A 19,484-nucleotide genomic window follows, 5' to 3' on the forward strand; every position below is an offset into this window, starting at 1 on the left:
ATGCCATTCCGGGAAACTGTCTTGAAGACCGTCCTAGAATCCTCAATATCACCGTATTTAGCATAAATATCAAGCAGTAAACCACAAAGATCCGAAGCATAGCTAGTTTTGAGTGCCTTTCCCACTGCCAGGATGAAAGCGAGACGGCTGCTTTAATCAGACTAGTGAGTGAGAAGTTGTTTGGTCGCAAGCCAACAATGGTCATCCTAGAGAAAAGTTGCAAGGCATCCTCAGCGCAGGCGTACATCAGCATAGCAAGAAATCATCCCTGCCCAGCAAACACCTTTGCATCAAAAACATAACTAGAAAAAGGATAAGCATCAAGTAAAACAGCACCAACACATGCATTGGACTCGTGACCGAGTTTCGAATAGAAGCACACACACACACACCAACCAAGGTCTGGCTACTCCATGACGACAAAGAGCTTTAGAATTGTCATGAACACAATTCTCAGGAAATTTGATTTATCTTTAGAACTTTAGTAAGAATTTTCAATGTATTTTCCGGATATTTCGAAATGGTTCTTAGAAATTTTATTTTAATAGGTACTTTATATAAGAAAATTCTATGATTCAAGCCAATTTAATGTTTATGAAATTTGATCAATTTGATTTTGAAATTCACTTTATTGTTTTTACACTTTCAAATTTATTGATATTTTAATTAATATAGAATATGGTAATTAATTAGTGATTAAAGATTTCCGTTCATCTAGCACAAAGAAAAAATATTTCCCTCTTTTCCCATAAAACGGTCCACAAAATTAAATTTTCAATCAGAAAGTAAATGAAATTAAATACCTCCGTTTATATATCAAATTTAAATTCTCCATCTCCTTTCTATATATACTCCACAAATCCTTTTTTCTTAGAACAAAATAGCTAGATTTGGAATCCTCAAGAGAAAAGTGTTTGCTTGAGTCAGTTTTTCCTGCTAATTTCATCTTCATTTAAGTCTCCAAATTTTTAGTCTAAATCTGCATTGGAACATCCACAGACTACGAAGGCAAAATGTTAGAGGATGCCAATTCTGATGCTCAAAAAGTGTCGAACAAGTGCCTTGAGGACTTGTACGAGTTGCCGAGTTCATTTCCAGAAAACTCGAGCCACTTTCTATCACCTTCACGCAGGCATTGTGTCTCTGCTCTTCGCATTGGCAAAGCCACCTCTGTTTCTGACCCTGAATCCAGTGCGGATGATGACCTCGCGTTTGAGTCTGCATTTGGAGCAATCGAGAGCAGAATTTCCTGCTCTGAAAAGACTTTGGGGGTGATGGAGGAAAGCCACAAGCAGCTGCATGAGTTGATCAGGAGAAACGAGGAGAAACGGTTGGCGATCCATGGCCTGTGGACTCAGATTGAGGGCCTGAAGAAGGAGAACCGAGCTTTGCTCGAACGGAACAGCAAGTTGATGGAACGGAAGATGACAACGACAGGGACCGTAAACAGAACGCAAAGCTCTTCCAGGCCTTGGAGTCTCAGCGTCAGAAGTGCATCTTTTTCCAAGCTGAAACACTTTTTCTCGAGTAAATTTAGTTGTAGATCAATCATTCAGCACGAAAATTAAAATTTAGCAGCAATCAATAATCATGGCAGAGGTTCTGAGTTTGCCACGGCATTGTTTCTTCTCGATCTGCGTGTGTTCTTGTCCTCATGTGGCATGTGAACCCAGTTGAAGGGGAAGTGATCTGCGACTGGCTGACCGGCAGTGAGATTCATAGAAATTCTGTGGGAAATGAGGTGGAATTCATCATTGCATGGTTCTTCACCGCGCAGAGATGTAATTGATGCCTTACCACCTGAAACATTAGGATGAAATGAAATGAAATGAAAAAAAAATGAAACGTAGAATGATTTTTTAGATTATCCAATTATTTTGAGGATTTATTTTGTTGAACCTCCCATCATTATTTTAACAAAATGCCCCTTGTACTTCTAGAAATAAGGTTTGCCTCCCGAGAACTAAAAATGCAAGCCAGTTGATGAAGGCACGCCTGGCCCAGCTTTTCCCCTAATGATTACTCCCGCGGATATGATTACTCGCTGCTTGCTCACTTACAACAAGCATCATCGCAGGGACCAAAAAGTGAGGAAAGCATAAAGAAGGGGGACCAAAAAGCCAACTCATACAAAAGAGAAGCTTGGCCTGCTCTCCCCGTCTCACGCGACGCGATCCGCCCACAAGCTTTCGGAATTTAGCGACTCGGACGGAGACAGAGAGGCAGCAGCGGCCAGAAACACAAGCGAAGCTTTTCTTGAAAAATATTCAAAAGCTGCTGCAGTACGGTCGCTTGTCGACAGTTTGGACAGGGTATGAAATCGCAGGAAGTTGAAGTGGCGGAGAAGAAAAAAAATATATAAAAATTTTATAAATTAAAAAGGTGTTCTTGAAAAATATATCCTTATTTTTTATATAAAAATTTCTTGAAAAATTCATTTATCCTTATTTTTTATATAAAAATTATTATTTCGGCACTATTATAATAAATTTGATTAAAAGATTAAAATTATTACTAGTGGTATTATAATAAAATTAATTTTTAATTTAATTAAATTCATTTAAATATTATAATAATATATTTGTTTAAATCAACTAGTGTAGTATGTAATAAATTTATTTATGATCAAGTATAGTACTTTTGTGTTTTAATTTTTTATAATAATTTAAAATAAAGTTATGTACGTTATATTAATATTAAATATAGTTATAATAAACGTACGCTTCCATTAAATTTTGACAATCTGTCCAAGTCCTCGTTTCCACACCGCGCTGACAAATATTTGTACAAATTGATATGTCCAATCACTGCTAGATCCGAGGAGCCGCAGCGCTTTGATTAGATTCTTCAAATTTGTAGTTTTAGATTTTTTTTTTCATTGTTTACAGAATTTAAAATTTCACTCTTTACAATTTAAAATAACTCTAATGGCCTTCGTTTGCGTTCATAACATATTCTTAAAAAGTGATTAAAAAAATCCAAAACTACTTACTAATCTTAATTAAAATACTGTTGAAGTCTATTTATATTTCTAAATTAATTATATAAAAAACATATCTATATCTAACCACTGCATGGTATCACATGTTGGTGAACTACGTTCCTTGCGTACACATGAACTACAACTCTCTATCGTCAATTTACCGTACATCAAAATGCAAAAACATACCTATGATCATCATTATGTAGTTTATTTACTGGAGACAGGCCGCATTGCGCGCAGTACATCATCATGTTTGGCACTTTTTTTCAGAATAGCTTTCATGCACTTCAACAAGCCAGCAATGGCATCTTTTCAGAACAACTTTCATATACTTCCACAAGCAAGCGATTGCTCCTTCCTTGGAGAATACTTCACTAATAATGACAAGCTAGCTATTGCTCATAAAGGTGTTTCGTAGAGCACCTCTCCCTTGGGGATTTCATGTTCAGTTTGGCTTATTAAACTCGGAAGGCACCCCATGAGAATTTCTAGTATTTTGATATGCTGGGTTTTGCACATCGAGATTCTATTCGAGTAACTGCCAATGCCTTCTCTAACAATACATGTCAAGCTTGAGTGAGTGGTTGATCCATCAAAACAGCAGTGGCATCCATCAGAGTCACTTGATCAATTTTCCTTTGGGTTGGCAGACAAGACCAGTTGCAGAAAAGTTCCTTTGACAATTTCTGTTGATGGGTTATGAGTGTCAGTGGGGAAAACTTGGGAGAAGGAAAACCTTTTGTTTGGGCAGCTCAAAGGTTTTCTTTTTCCCTCTGGTTTGGAGCTTTTCAAATGTGGGGAAAACTGCTGCACTGGAGCCGTGCCACCATTAGTTAGCACAAAAAGGCGCAATAAGTCATGGTTAAAGGCTCAATTCAGTGTCAGTTTTCAGTAACGAAAAGCGATAAGCAATTGAATGGTCCATGAGGCTTCGCCTTGTATATAAGGCCTTCCAAAGTTAAGCATGCAATCACTTCACTCGGCGTTACTCTTCTCTCTCTAGGAACAATGCAGTCTCCTTCTCTAACATGGGCATGGAGGGGCATTCTGATGGCCTCTGTCACTCTTTTCCAATTGTGTTCCTCAAGGGAGTTGGATGCTAATTTCTCTATCCCAGACAGGATCATCAAGCTGCCTGGCCAGCCTCAGGTTAGCTTCCAGCAGTTCTCAGGCTACATCACAGTGGATGAGCTGAAGGGGAGGGCTCTTTTTTACTACTTTGCTGAAGCAGAGTTCGACCCTTCCACAAAGCCCCTAGTTCTCTGGTTGAATGGAGGTAATTCAAGAGTTCGCTCAGAAATTTCTTCCTAGGAGGAAACAAAAGATTTTGAACCTGTTTTAGCATTTCGCGCCTTGAATGTGCTTGATAGAAGGCCTGAACGATCTACTAATCATGGAAATCAAAGAAAATTTAGCCTTTATTTGGTTTATCAATTTATCTCATCTAGATTAACTTGTTTGGTTGAAAGGACCTGGTTGCTCCTCTGTTGGGGTCGGGGCATTCTCAGAGAATGGGCCTTTCAGACCAAAAGGTGAACTGCTGGTGACAAATGAGTATAGTTGGAACAAAGGTATCAATTGCAGCGCCATGAATATTATCCTTTGAACTGTTCCCTTATGCTTAATCCATTCTCTAAAAGGAGTGACCTCGCCCTCAAATTTGCAGAAGCCAACATGTTGTATTTGGAGACCCCAGCAGGAGTTGGTTTTTCATACTCAAGAGATTCTTCCTTCTACGAGAGTGTGAATGATAAGATGACAGGTAGATTCTTCATTCAGCTTTTTCCGAGATCATTTTGTTTGACTATCAAATCAACTTTTAATGTAAATCTTGAGGATTCTGGAAAAAAAAGGGAAAACTACTGAAATACGAATGACACAAAGCCTTGTAATCTATGCATAATTGGCAGCTGTGGTGAGTCTAATTTTTTTGCTTGTTTCAATTTGTAAAGCCAGAGATAATTTGGTTTTCCTTCAACGCTGGTTCACAAGGTTCCCACATTACAAGAGCAGGGATTTATACATAGCTGGAGAAAGCTATGCAGGTAAAAGAATTACAAGGACTTCGATTTTCTAGTTAGAAATATTGAAGCTTGTTCTTTGTCGATCTCAAGAACTCAACTGTTTCCAGGCCATTATGTTCCACAACTTGCTAAACTCATGGTTGAGTTTAATAACAAGGAAAAGATCTTCAACCTAAAAGGAATTGCCGTGAGTAATGAACTGTGAAGAGATTTTTTTTTTGTATTTTAATATCTTCATATTAAAAAATTTGATTTCTTTTTGGCTGTCAACTACAGTTAGGCAATCCAGTCCTTGAGTTCTCAACTGACTTCAACTCAAGAGCAGAGTTCTTTTGGTCCCATGGCTTGATATCAGATTCTACATATAAAATATTCACTTCTGGATGTAACTACTCACGCTATGTTGGTGAGTATTACAGAGGATCTCTTAGCCCACTTTGTGAAAGAGTGATGAGCCAAGTCACAAGAGAAACAAGCCGATTTGTTGACAAATACGACGTCACTCTTGATGTTTGTATACCTTCAGTTCTGTCTCAGTCAGCTGTTCTAAGTCCTCATGTAAGTTCTGAATCGTATTTGTTCTTTGTTTTTTTATGATTGATTTGTGACATACTTGGATCTTAAATTTGTAGGATATCAACAGTTGTCTTAACAATCTCTAATGATAATTCCTTCATATGTCTCATTAGCCTTCCATCTGAAGCATATTTTCCCTGTGATGCAGCAAGTTACAGAGCACGTTGATGTTTGCGTCGAAGATGAAACAGTGAGTTATCTCAACCGCAAAGATGTACAAGATTCCCTTCACGCACACCTTTCAGGAGTTACTAAATGGACTGTTTGCAGCAGGTACTGATGTTTAAACTTGTATGTGACAACTAGTGATTCTAGTTTTGAATGTAAACGCTTGTATTGTCCTAACTTTTGTTTGTTGTTTAACAAGCGTTCTCGATTATGAACTGCTCAACTTGGAAATACCGACAATCAACGTTGTAGGATCCATTGTGAAGGCCGGAATCCCTGTGTTGGTTTACAGGTAAATTAAGTATTGAAGACATCAATCCAAGCACACTTCAGTTTCTTAGAGCAGGCAAACAATTCTGATGCTTGACATTCATTTCAGTGGCGATCAGGATTCTGTGATCCCATTGACTGGGAGTCGAACTCTGGTGCAAAAGTTGGCAAATGAGATAGGACTGAAAACAACAGTCCCATATAGAGTCTGGTTTGAGGGAGAACAGGTGAACTCTAAATCTGCGGGCCTATCGAAAATTGAGTGGTTTGTCTGAAAATGAACTCAGAAATTTGATGTTGAGAAAATTTGAACAGGTTGGTGGATGGACTCAAGTTTATGGTGATATCTTGTCATTTGCTACCATAAGAGGAGCTTCCCATGAAGCTCCATTCTCACAGCCTGAGAGGTCTCTTGTGCTGTTTCGAGCATTCCTTCAAGGAAGGCCACTACCTGAGACCTTCACTTGAAGCTCAAAGTCTTGCAGCCCAAAGTGTGTGTAAGTAGAGGATGGGACTTGGTGCTTCAGTTGATCTGTAGTCTAGGAAAGTTGTGTGGTGGAAGGCACACAAAATGTGACTAATAATCAAGGTCCTCTTGGGGAGAAGCTACTTAAACCTTTGAAAAGCAAAACAATGGAGTTCCAAATGGCTTCAAACAATGCCTCCCTTGTAGTGCGTTTTTGTTTAGTTATCATTCGTTATTTTGCATATCTAAGTCTTTATAGTCTTGAAGTAATTCTAATCTGTTCATTCATGTGAATCAAGTTGAATATCTAGAAGTGAGGCCTTATGAAATACTTACTAGAATCATAAGTGTGTGTGATATCACCTCTGGGGCATAGCTGAGTTGGTTACGATGGTGCAAAATTGTAGAAGAGGGTAAGGGTTCAAATCTCGATGAAGTCGAGATAATACCCTTCTCCGTCGTGGCCAACTATAGTTTCTCGATTTATCTTCTCACAGATAGTCGTGAGGCCGACCGTGTGGGACCGTTGGGATGGTGGATTAGAAAAAGATAAGTGTGTGATCTCTTATATAAAATTGTTTTAACCATATGAGGTTTAAGATTGTTTTAACATGGTTTGGATTTGAATATATAAAATGAGTTTTATTAATAAAATAGTTAAGATGGATGGATACGAGATCATCTGAAACTTTAAGGTATTTCAGATCTCTTATATATTTAAAAAAAGAGATATTGACGAATATGCAAATTATAAAATAAAAACAATGTGCGATCAAAATGGAGTGTCATATGTGAATTGTTATATTTTTATTAAACAAGTTACGTGTGAATCGCGGCGGATCTGACTGCAAGCTCGCGAGCTTACCTTTGGGAGGTGTTGGTTCGTTGAAACATTTTATATATTAATTAGGAAGGAAAGAAAATTTATTTCCTTCTATTTCAACTCTGGTTTTTTTTTTAAATTAATTTTATATTAAGTAAATGGAGAAATCTGTCTTTTGTACGTACTAGTCCATCATTTGGAGTATTTGGGTACACGTTATCAAAGCTAGCATTTCCAATATAATAATTCTATCAGTTGAAAAAAATTTGAGAATGTCGATCACAAAATTAACAAAGCATTATTGACAAAATAACAAGGATGATGTACTTTCACGAAATGACCAAAAACAATTAGATTGACATAAGAACGAACAACACTTTCTTTTAATACTTCTCGATCACCCCGTTCGTCCTTCGTGAATCGTGACCACATTCTATTCCTTTCTCTCCTCTCAGAAATCCGTGACTCTCTCTGCTGGACCAGCCCTGCCACACCCACGCCACTCTCTCCTCCCTTTTGATTCCTGACGACTCTCATTATCATGCACCCGCTGAAAATGGTTAAATGGCTCCATCTACTTGCTGTACCATGGAGAACTAACACCTGCTATCTAGCTATTTATTAGGCTGCATGCGCTACCAAAACTGCAGCTTTAACTTCCCGTACTCCTCGTCAGTTTTCAATGTCTTCGACGTACGATGCACAGAACATACTTTTATTAGTATTTATCCTTAAGATCCGGGTGCAGAGCCATCGTATTTCTGCTAATAATTTGCCACTTCAACTTGTATCGATGCCATGCCAGGCACCACCTCACATAAATTAATGGCATTCCAAGTTCGCTCTACTCATTTTATTATTACATGCACACCGATGGACGGCACTTTGAACGAGTCCTATAAATATAAAATAGTACATTCGTGCAGTGTTGGACGAGCTAGATGGGACTGTCTAACTGCTCAGTGTACGTAGCAGGGCCAGCTGCTGCATATAAATTTGAAAACCCACAAGAAACCGATGGCTATCCACCAATCCATGTGCATCAGTCAACAGAACACATGATTGTAAGATAATGAGATGAGACTTGAAGAATATCTGGACCACCCGACGGATGGGAAGACTGTGGCTTTTGGATAAGTGATGCCCCAGCTAAAATGGATTCGGGACTATCATACTTATCATGTGGCAAGCATAAAAAATATAAAGTTTTTTTTTCAAAAAAAAAGAACTTTGCACTATTCAATGGTCAAATCCATCAAATATTTCTTAACATTGTTTGGTTTGGAAATGGTCAATTCTTTGAACTGTATTGTGGCGCCATTCCTCTTCTTCTATATGCTTGCTTGATATTAAGATTCTCTTAGGAGAAAACTTTACAGGCATAGGCAAACTCAAAAATCTATTAATGCATCAACGCTAAAGATTTATATATGAAATACTTGTTAGGAAGAGGGGTCATTCGTCCATTGACATACAATTCTTTCAAAAAATAAATATACATCAAACTTAATTTATAAAATGAGCAGTAGAACTATATTAAACACAATTTAGATTGTCAATTAGATCTTAATGCAAAGTTAGGTAAGTGCGATGGTAAACCACTCACTTGTGTTGTTTATGATTAACTGCACTCCATTAATCGAGGCTCATCTTATCATCAAGCAAGCGGTTAATCTAACCCGTCCGATCAAAAATCAGCCCACGCCATTTTCCCGTATGCTGTCCGGTTGCGACAGCAAATGGAGCTTCACTTTAGAGAAGCCAGCAGCTTTCTCCCCGTAATCCAGGAAACGTGACGCGTGGAAATGTTGCGTTATCTCGTGGGCCCCGCTTTGACAAGTCAAACAGCCTTAACAGCCTTCCAATGAGGGTGGATCGGTAAATTTCTATAGGAGCGAACTAAATTCCATTGGAGGTGACGACGTGTCCATCTAACCCACTTCCAGAGGGAGGCCCAAACGCGAAGGGGACGCCGTGAGTGCAGATAACGGCGTGCCGTTTCCGCTGCCGTCTCCGTCTCTTTTCCTTCCCACTCTCTTCTCTCTCTCTCTCTCGTCTTAAATACAAGTTTTCTCACAGTCTTCTTCTTCCTTTTCTTTTTCCGTTTCGTCTTCCTTCGCTGGCCGGAGGACGGTAAGATCGCTGGGTAATTGTCTCTGCCGGATCCATCCGTAGATATCGCCGGAGTCAACAGAAGAAAAGCTCTCAAATTCACGCGAAGTGACGAAAGGATCAGTATCTTATTCGTAGCGGCAGCTGGCCTTGGTATTTTAGCTCACATTGGGAGGAGGGAAGGTTGGCATCGGAGGTGCTGGATACTCGCGATTGGTATGGATTCCGAGGTGATTCCTCAGGAAATTCTGTCCGGTTGTAGCCTTCTCATCTTATACTGATGGCTGATTTTGAATTCGTGTCGGACCTAGCTTTTTGTTGCCCATTCGCGGGGGTTCTTAGCGAGAGGGAAGGGATCGCGGGGCGATCTGTCGAGGAGCCGTCTTGCTGACTTGGGTTTCTCCTCGTTTCTGCTGGTTCTTAGATGGAATTTTGATGTTCGCCGCTGATCTGCTTGGTATTGGCTAGGATTGAGGCAAGGCAAGCAGGTTCTCAGCTTGAATTGAGGTTGGTACGAATGTGAATCTCTCTCTTTCTTTCCATTACTTTGATCCTCTGGTCTTTCTTCCTTTGGAGATGCTTCTAGTGTTTTTCTGGGTTGGTCTTTGCTGCTTACATTTGTGTTGCTGCAACGATCTTGTTCATCGGTCCTAAAATTTCTGTGTTGGTTTGAAATTTTCTGCTGAAAAGTGTTTTTTTTTCCTTTGATTTTTCAAGTCATGAACAGAGGGCCCTTAATTTGCTAGAGACGAAGAGAGGATCCATTGGATTTGTCACTTACCCTTTTCCCCTTCTTTTCTTTTGTTAAAAATATTCAATGAAAATCGTAAATCTCGAGAATTTGTGGAGATGGTGTCCCAACCGGGGCCACGGGCCATGGAGAAGTAAAGGAGTTTTGGGGCCCTAAATTTCAATTCAACTAGTGCAATTGCTTGTGGAGAAAAATTAATTTGTGGAGTTATGATGATTAATTTGTGGAGAAAAATTAATCATCATAACTACATATTTAATTTTTAGAATTAAAAAATGAATATTAATAAAAATTAGACACGTATGATTTTCAAATAATATATATGATCAATCATTGAATATTAATTTTAAACACCTAAAATTTTACAACTTTTACTAAGCAAGAAAAAAATTTATCAATTAAAGGATGTTAATCTCCTTAATACCTAAGGAATTTAGAAACAGATTATAATCCTATGTATTAAAAAAGTAATGCACTATAATGTTAGTTATGAAGCCAATGCAACGTTCTCGTCGCTGGTGTGTTAGAGAGTGTGAGATGGGGAGGATAATATTCAGGGGCTCGACTTCAAAGGGCAAAACAAAACATAGGAGGATGTGTGTGATAAGGAACAAAGGAGTTTTTATGGAGTATGTGACCTAGGATTAGATTCGGTTAGTGATTTTATTATTTCATTGTTAAAGACGATTTTCCTCTACATTTCCAGCATGAACATTTGGAAGGTCTCCGCTGAATTTTTGGATGATGCGAGTCAGTACTCTGGAGTATCTGCAAAGAAAGAATCCTTACCTTAATTTTCTTTTCTTTCTAATGGGATAAGAATATATGGGTTGAGGTTGAACTTCAATTAGCTTCTGATTATATTATTTAAAATTGTTTCTGAATGCTTCAGAACCTTGACCGCATGTTCTATTTTTGGCCTATCATCTATGGCATCTATGCTATTTGATTGAATTCCGACTGACTTTTTTCTCCAGAACCAAGGCGTCTAATGTCATCAGAGCAAGTCTATATCATCATCACCGCTTGATGAATTGCATAGGATTGGAGCAGGGTCCATGTTTTCTGAATTTACAAGTTTCTACGTTCTCAATGACTAGAAGACTGAATCTAATCCTGAGCATCATATGAAGGAACAACAAAGAATGGCCAACATATCTGCTGGCTCAAGAGTTTCAGACCATGTTTCTAGATTGCAGACTGATCTGTTGGTCTCATCTCCTGTCTTTGCTGAAGAAAGCCTAACGGACCTATGTGGATCACATTATGAAAATGGACTGTTCTCAAGCTCTTTATCAGACATGTTCGATAGAAAATGTGTGTCTCCCTCCTATGCATTACCTTTTGACACTTTATTTAGATAATGTTGCTAGGTAGCTTGGGCTATTTTTAGAATGAGTGCTAAGTCCTAGAAAGGAATACTTGCCGACAATCGTAGTTCTACTTGAACCTCTTCAAGTTGCATTATTATTATTTTTTCATTTTTTTGCCTTGATTCATTATAGTCGTTCACATTCTAGCAGTGAGATTATCATCAAGCATCACTTCCTTGGGTCAGTCATTTGAGTTGGGTCACTCAAACTTTGAGGAAGACGAGCCTTTTGAATCAATGGCTCAAATTGAAGCTAAAACAATTGGAAATCTGCTTCCTGATGATGATGAATTACTTTCTGGTGTTATTGATGATATTGGATATATCGGCCAATACAGCAACGGGAATGATGTTGATGATGATATTTTCTACAGTGGTGGTGGTATGGAACTAGAATCTGACAACAATATCAGCGGCATCAGAAGAACTGAACTTGTCATGGGTGGAGCTCCTGCTGGTCAACAGGGGGAACCAAATGACAAATTTTTTGGTGAACACTCATATGGTGAACATCCCTCTCGAACTCTTTTTGTTAGAAATATTAACAGCAATGTTCAGGATGGTGAATTGAGGGCTCTGTTTGAGGTGCTTCTTTACTCAAATATTTCTTTGTTTCAACTTTTTTTCCCTGTGGTTCTTTCATGTCCATTGTTTTTGGCTCTTAACTGTTATATGCTTGACTTGCTCAGCAATATGGGGACATACACACACTATATACTGCTTCCAAGCATCGTGGCTTTGTTACGATATCTTACTTTGACATCAGGGCAGCACAAGATGCAATACAAGCACTTCAAAATAAGCCATTGAATCATCAGAAGCTGGATGTTCATTTCTCTATTCCAAAGGCAAATATTTGCTGCCTTCTCTGTTATTGTTTGAAATGAAATAGTTGTTATATATTACATGAAAGTATGATAAAACGGTTACACATTAAAGTATTTTTTTCACTGAATCACCAATAGTCACTTACAAATGTGCCCCAAGTCGACCTCAAATTTTTTTCACTATTTCAGCCATGTTTCTGGAAGAGCGTGTGTAGTGGTGTGCATTTAGATTTGGTTCAGAAGACTAAAGGTAGTTTTATTATAGAGTTTTGATGTGTTGTTGAACAATGAGCCAGATATTCTAGGTGAATCTGAAATTCAATTTTATATCCAAAGTTTAATTTGGAGTTCCTAACGAGGATAAGGTTATCAAGTGTTCTTTGGATTTGTTTCATGGATGTATAAGATGTAGGAATGGATTAACATCTCTTCATAAGTTGATAATCAATGAATCTAGCATCATCAAGCTTATGATTTTTTTTCCTTCACAATGTTTCTGATTCAAAATCACCTACAGCCATGAGTTATTAAAAGGGCAATCTAGTTACGAAGTTCCCACCAATGCGGGATCCCGAGGAAGAGTCTATTATACGTAGTCTTATCCTGCTTTGCAAGAGGCTATTTTCGAGACTCGAACCCGTGACCTCTAGGTCACATGGCAGTAACTTTATAGTTTCGCCAAGGCTCCCATTCAACCATGAGTTATTAATTATCAAAAATAATTCAGGTTGTTTTGGTGGATTTTGTGCTAGTGATCTAGGGTGAGATCTTGTTTTCTCTACTTCTAACAAAGAAAGGGAAACTTCTTACGTGCTGTACTCAGAGATGAGATGCATGGACATGTTTTTGTGTCATGGTTGTGTACTCTTGCATGTTTTTCCCAATAAATGATTCTACAATCATATCATTACTATGAGGCTCACTGGTAAATGTTTTTTTATTTTCCTCTGGAATGCAAGACTAGAAACTGAGGGCAGTTAACATTGTTGACCCTCCCATCAACATAACAGTGCTCATTTGTCTTGTTGCTTTTGGAATATATCTAATCAATTCATTTGAGGATAGTGAAGACTTGCTTTATGGTTCTTTGGGAGACTGAAATATGAACAACAGACAATTGTTGAATCATATCTCTTCGATTCTTGATGAGACTGAAATATGAACACCAGACAATTGTTGAATCATAGTTTTTTCACTGATTGAATCTTCTAACATGACAGCAGCTCGAAAACTATGTGGATCAACCCACAAAATAGCAAGTATTAATAGTGTGGTTTAAGTGGTGGATGATAACTTGTATCCTCCCTCATGTCCTACTCTCAATATTTTGTAATATTGGGATATCGGAATTTCTATTCTCCAAAAATACTGGCACCAGGTTCATGATAATGGTGCTGCAAAGGTGCTTTCTGACAGTTGATAATGCCAGACTATGCCTCATTTTCTGTGTTAGATGCTCAGACTGTTTGTATGCTCAGATTTTGATGTCATTTTCTATTATTGTATACCTCTTGATCGGTAAATAGTGTTTTGTTACTTCGATTGTCTCCTCCAATCTGATGTTAAAACAACTCATAGGGTCAATGAATAGGATCAGATCTAATCTTCTCTGAGTTGAAGCTAGAACTGTTGCCATTTTGGCTTTGGTCTTTCCAACACTGGAAGAATGGGGAACATATGACTTTGTTTATCTTCTCATTGCTAATGTGCTTGCTAAGAATGATGTGCACCTGTTCTGTTGCATGAACTGTATGTGCTTATTACTCATATAAAAGCTCTGATGACCTTAAACGCTGCCATTTCTTTTGACTTCTTAATGCATAAGATTGATTAGAATTTTCACTTAACGTGAAATCTATTGATAGGACAATCCCTTAGAGAAAGACGTAAATCAGGGTACACTTGTGGTGTTCAATCTCGATTCCTCTGTGATAAATGATGATCTCCATCAGAAATTCGGTATTTATGGTCAAATCAAAGAGGTGATGTTAAGATTTTGATGTTGATAATATTTTTATACTTGGTACTGAAATTTTCTGTCCTTTTATTAACTTTTCCTCAATTTAACTTTGTAGATACATGAAATTCCCCATAAACATCACCAAAAGCTCATAGAATTTTATGATGTTCGGGCTGCTGAAGCTGCTCTTCATGCTCTAAATAGGAGTGACATTGCTGGCAAAAAGATTAAGCTTGAGCCCAGTTGCCCTGGTGTTGCAAAGCGGTGGTACTATTTCAAATTCAGTTTTCTGCCATTTGACATGTTAAAATCTTACATCTACATTTATTTAAACCACAATGTTTGGAAAGCACCACAGATTGAGTGCAAATTTAAAAAATTGGTTGTTCATTATCTAAAATTTAGACTGCATGTGGTCCAGAAATATATGATTTAAATTGCCTTGTCAAAGCTTTCGTCTACAATCAACATACTAAACACGAGAATGATGCATAAGTTTCAATTTCTTTGAGCTTATTGTTGACAGATTCTTTTCTTAATTATCAGCTCTGTGCAGCAATTTTCTTCAGAGAAGAACCATGATATACTAAATGCAAGCTACTCTCTTGTTGGTTGCTTTGGTGAGTGTGTGCTGGTTTTTTGGGTTCTTTACTATTTTAATTAACAGGTAGCTAGTTGTCAGGCTTTTCTTTTGAACTACATAACTGATCCAATTTTCCATTTGCCTAGGGCAATCCTCTCTTGGATCAGTCACACCCAACAGACTTGAAAACAGAGTTATCCAGGGTTTAAACTCAGCAGCTAAAGCACCAATTACCCCAATTGTGGAGGCCACACCCTATGAAATGTCATCTAAAATTCCACAACATTTATCTCCCACTGCAGGAATTGCCTCGGTTGGTAATCATACAAAACAAGGTGCCAATATCGACTCCAGTCATTCCCTGGGTCCAATGAATTTTGGACTTCAAGGCATGCATGGCCTCCATCCTCACTCCCTCCCTAATTATCCTAAGGGAATAGCTAATTGCATTCCTTACAAATCAAATACTATGTCAGCCACGGGAATTGGTGTCATCTCCAGGCCTTTAGCAGGAATTGATAAACGATCTCTTCAAAAAGCAAGCTCCGGTAGCTACAATGGTATTTTGTTGGATCAAAATAAAGGTAATAAATTTACTATAGTTCATGTGGACAGGTTACAAGCTATTGGCATTAATAGATAGCCACACGTTTTCTAGTTGAAACAACTTGCGGCCATAGTGTTATAAAGGACAACTTGGTGCACGAAATTTTGTCAATGCGGGGTCCCGGAGAAGGGTCAAACCACATTAGGTCTATTGTACTTAGCCTTATCGTGCATTGTAAGAGGTTGTTTACGCAACTCGAACTCATGACCACAAAGTCACACAGAATCAATTTTACTGTTGCACCAAGACTCTCTCCTTCTTAGGGTCAGAGTGTTATTTGCACCTTATTTTCAGTTACAATAAGTTACTGAATCTTAGATTTAGATGATGTGTTTCAAACTTCTGAGTGGTTTTTCAGTTTGTGGTTGCTATTACCATCTAAGAAAAAAAACAGAAAGTTCAAGATCTCTTGCTCATATTATTTGATTGATGTTACCTAACATAATTGATTGTATACAGCTTTTGGTGTTTCCAATGGAAGCTGTCCTCTAGGTGGATGTCAGTATATTGGGAATAATACAAACACATTCCAACGTAAAACAATGGCTACCACCATGTCATGGTCAAATTCTCCGTCATTTATAGACAATATTCCTGCTCATCAGTCATCTCATATTCATGGAATTTCTGGAGCACAACCTCAAATGCTTAACACAGTTTTTCCTTTACATCACGTTGGTTCAGCACCTGCTGTCAATCCATCGCTTTGGGATAGAAGACTTGCCTATTCTGGGGATTACATGGAACCACTTGTTTTTCATCCGAAATCTTTAGGAAATAAGGGCCTCGCATCAATTCCTCAGTTGGAATCTCTACCACCTGCTTCCTGTAACTTCTTTCCTCATTCATGTAGGAATTGCTTTAACTCTTCTATTTCTCATGCACCTATTGGGATGCCTTCAACACAGCAAAGGAGTTTGATGTTCCATGGAAAAAATCCAATGGTCTCTATGCCAAGTTCATTTGATGTCCGTGCTGACCGTATCAGGAGCCAAACAAGTGACACAAATGCTAATCAGGGTGAGAATAAAAAGCAGTACGAATTAGATATTGAACGGATCATATGTGGTGAAGACTTCCGGACAACACTTATGATAAAAAACATTCCTAACAAGTATGACTTGTCTAAACCTATATTTGCCTTGACTATCTAAATGCAACATATCCAATTGGTTGCCTTTTCTCTTTGTAAATCTTCAACTTAGTTTTTATATTTAGGTACACATCTAAGATGCTATTGGCTGCTATTGATGAAAACCATAGAGGAACTTACGACTTCATTTATTTGCCAATTGATTTTAAGGTTATGACAGAACCTCTCTCTATGTTCCTACTGATGTGCATGCTAGTACCAATTATCAGAGAACTGACGTATATTTTCTCTTCTACTTTTCAGAACAAATGCAATGTTGGTTATGCATTTATCAACATGATCAATCCAAAGCAAATTATTCAATTCCATCAGGTAAGTTAACGGATTTAGGCCATTTTTTATAACAAAAATGAAGACAGCATTTTCCATTCTTCCATTAAATATTAGTAATTTTAATTTTTAAATAACTATTCAATAATTTTCAAGATAAATCTATCTGGCATCTCTTTTTTAAAATTTCTATTTAATTTTACCTTAGGACATGCCTAGTTTGTTCTTCTGGAAAACTGTTCAACAATTGCACTTGAGAATGCTAAAATACTCAATCTTCTGCAGTCATTTAATGGTAAAAAGTGGGAGAAATTTAATAGTGAAAAGGTGGCATTACTTGCATACGCTAGAATCCAAGGGAAATTGGCTCTTATTGCTCATTTCCAGAACTCAAGTCTCATGAACGAAGATAAACACTGCCGTCCTATACTTTTTCATACAAATGGTCCAAATGCTGGAGATCAGGTAAGGCATTGTGTGCTAGTATTCATTGCTCAGATTTATTTCTTGTGTTTATTACTGGTGGTTTATTGTGTAATGAATATGGTGGTAACCCCTAACCTAATCAGGAATTGCATTATTTTATTTCCTCAACTGTTTTGTTCTCTTTTCTTTAGGAGGATTATTATAGTTTTCACTTACATGGTTGGTAGCCTCATAGATTTCAACCCTTATATGTGGTGGAGTCGGAGTCACTTTTGAGATACAGAAACAAAATGTTTGGAGGTAATCAGCATAACTATGTGAACACAACATTTATTTAACATATTTAGATTGTCTTACATATCTCTTGGTCATCTAAATTTTCATAAATAATTTATGTTAACATGATTCATTAAAATAAGATTCCAAGGTTGGATCACAATCTTAACTACATCCTTGCTCTGATTACACTCGATTTAAGTTGGTGATCCAAACCAGACCTTGATGTTTTTTGACAAGAACATTATGTTCATATAGCCTGAGCTGCATACTTGCTCATGAGACTATGATCTTAAAACCATCATTTATTATATGATGGCATTTATCTGTTAAGTTTCTTAGAATTTAGATGGCCTTACAATCGTCCACTTGCCACACATGCCATTTGAAATTTCCTTATAGGATATTTGTATGGCAGAGTTTCATACTCCAATATAACATAAAATTAATGAAGGGAAAGGAATTGAAAAGTAAAATTTACAGGTCATATCAGTGTATGCTGATTTGGGAATCTGGAAAAACAAGGGAACATAGCCATCAATATTCCCAGCTGCCCTCTTGCTTTTATCATCATTTATCTCAACTCTTGAAGTAGTGTTATTCATATTCATGTGTAGAAGTTTCAATTTCATGTAGGAGAGAATTGCAATGCGCTGCTACACCTTCATTATAAACTACTCAAGCTTAATAGCAGACATATTAACCATTGGGATATTTGATAATTGCTTCTTGATATGCTTATCTTTGTTTTTTTTGAATTAGTGTTTAATGTGGTTTCATCTACCTTTCATATTGTAATCCTTTTGAGTGCATCTTCAAGAGTGCACCATGCACCACTTTGTAGCCTATCATTGGCGCATCCGTAGCTCCTTAGTTATTGTGTTTTATTTTGTGTTTCTAGGAGCCCTTCCCCATTGGCACTAATAGTAGATCAAGGTTAGGCAGATGGAGGAATAATAATGGTAGCGAAGAGAACCCAGAGGGATGTATGCTCACTTCAGCAAATGAAGCTTCTTGTGATCGAGTAGGTTTGCATCCAGGTTCGACAAAGGACTCTGAGTGATCCAACCCATTTTAGCTGCCATTGGTGATTCCAGGCAAACATTAATCTACCTCTGTACACGTTGACTTCCAAGTTTCCTGGGTTATCTAAGCTGAAATCTCAATGAGAAAGGAGTTGGGAGGGCCTTAAGATTTTGGATTGCCGTAAGAGGAAAAACAATGTGCAGAAACTTCAAAGGAGGGCACAAATAGGATCATTCTTGCGGTTTCGGAAGGTCTTTTCTACATTTTCTCTCATTTCTGTTTATTTCCTCTTGCGAGTGCAATACCTGTTCAGATGCAAGGTTTCATGCTTTGTGTTATGATGTTGAGAGCGTTGCCAAGCTCCGCAAGTCTGTTACGATGTTATAGATGTCTACATCACATGAATTTTGAATGCCTGATCGCGTTAATGTATTTGTCTATTTGTGATTTCCTTTTCTTTGTTATCAGTGTGTTTAAGATCGAGCTGGGGGAATCGGAGGTAACTTATCATCTATGCATAGGCTTTATCATAGTTGATAGGTTACATGAAAGATTTACACTTAAAGTAAAAAGTGAAATTGTTTCAAGTCGAGTGAATATTTTTCTCGTAGTGGTCAATTATAAATTTTTCATAATTTATTCAATTTTAAAAAAATACATGAATACACGATACGACGTAATTGATTTATCAATTCACGCATTAAATATCTTGCACGTTATAATTTAAGCAAATCTGCATTTGTCATAAGATATTTTATAAGGTGGAAAATGTAATTTTTATTTTCTTGAAAACCAGCCAGCTTTTTTTTTT

General features: G+C 37.6%; 3 protein-coding genes across 3 annotated transcripts; all 3 read left to right on the top strand.

Annotated features, from left to right (window-relative positions):
- The first annotated feature begins 1,013 nt into the window (after positions 1-1,013).
- Positions 1,014-1,568, top strand: LOC141837322 (uncharacterized). The gene has a single exon (XM_074724748.1). The coding sequence runs from the start codon at positions 1,014-1,016 to the stop codon at positions 1,566-1,568; it is 555 nt and encodes a 184-aa protein (XP_074580849.1).
- Positions 1,569-3,977: 2,409 nt separating this feature from the next.
- On the top strand, positions 3,978-6,785 carry LOC141839528 (serine carboxypeptidase-like 45). Its single transcript, XM_074727288.1, has 10 exons — positions 3,978-4,259; positions 4,453-4,554; positions 4,650-4,745; positions 4,936-5,028; positions 5,115-5,194; positions 5,284-5,565; positions 5,732-5,856; positions 5,951-6,043; positions 6,131-6,248; positions 6,337-6,785. Exons 1-10 carry the CDS (start codon positions 3,992-3,994, stop codon positions 6,487-6,489), a joined length of 1,410 nt encoding a protein of 469 aa, XP_074583389.1. The 5' UTR covers positions 3,978-3,991; the 3' UTR covers positions 6,490-6,785.
- Positions 6,786-9,425: 2,640 nt separating this feature from the next.
- On the top strand, positions 9,426-19,107 carry LOC141838365 (protein MEI2-like 4). The gene is made up of 13 exons (XM_074725815.1): positions 9,426-9,929; positions 11,151-11,490; positions 11,694-12,130; positions 12,235-12,393; positions 14,238-14,354; positions 14,448-14,599; positions 14,879-14,952; positions 15,062-15,499; positions 15,982-16,636; positions 16,741-16,825; positions 16,919-16,987; positions 17,231-17,410; positions 18,549-19,107. Exons 2-13 carry the CDS (start codon positions 11,301-11,303, stop codon positions 18,708-18,710), a joined length of 2,718 nt encoding a protein of 905 aa, XP_074581916.1. The 5' UTR covers positions 9,426-9,929; positions 11,151-11,300; the 3' UTR covers positions 18,711-19,107.
- The last annotated feature ends 377 nt before the right edge of the window (positions 19,108-19,484 follow it).

This window comes from Curcuma longa, chromosome 11, assembly GCF_044706935.1.
Source record: "Curcuma longa cultivar G26 ecotype Majalengka, Jawa Barat chromosome 11, ITB_CL_G26_1.1, whole genome shotgun sequence".
In the NCBI taxonomy this organism is placed as follows: Eukaryota; Viridiplantae; Streptophyta; class Magnoliopsida; order Zingiberales; family Zingiberaceae; genus Curcuma; species Curcuma longa.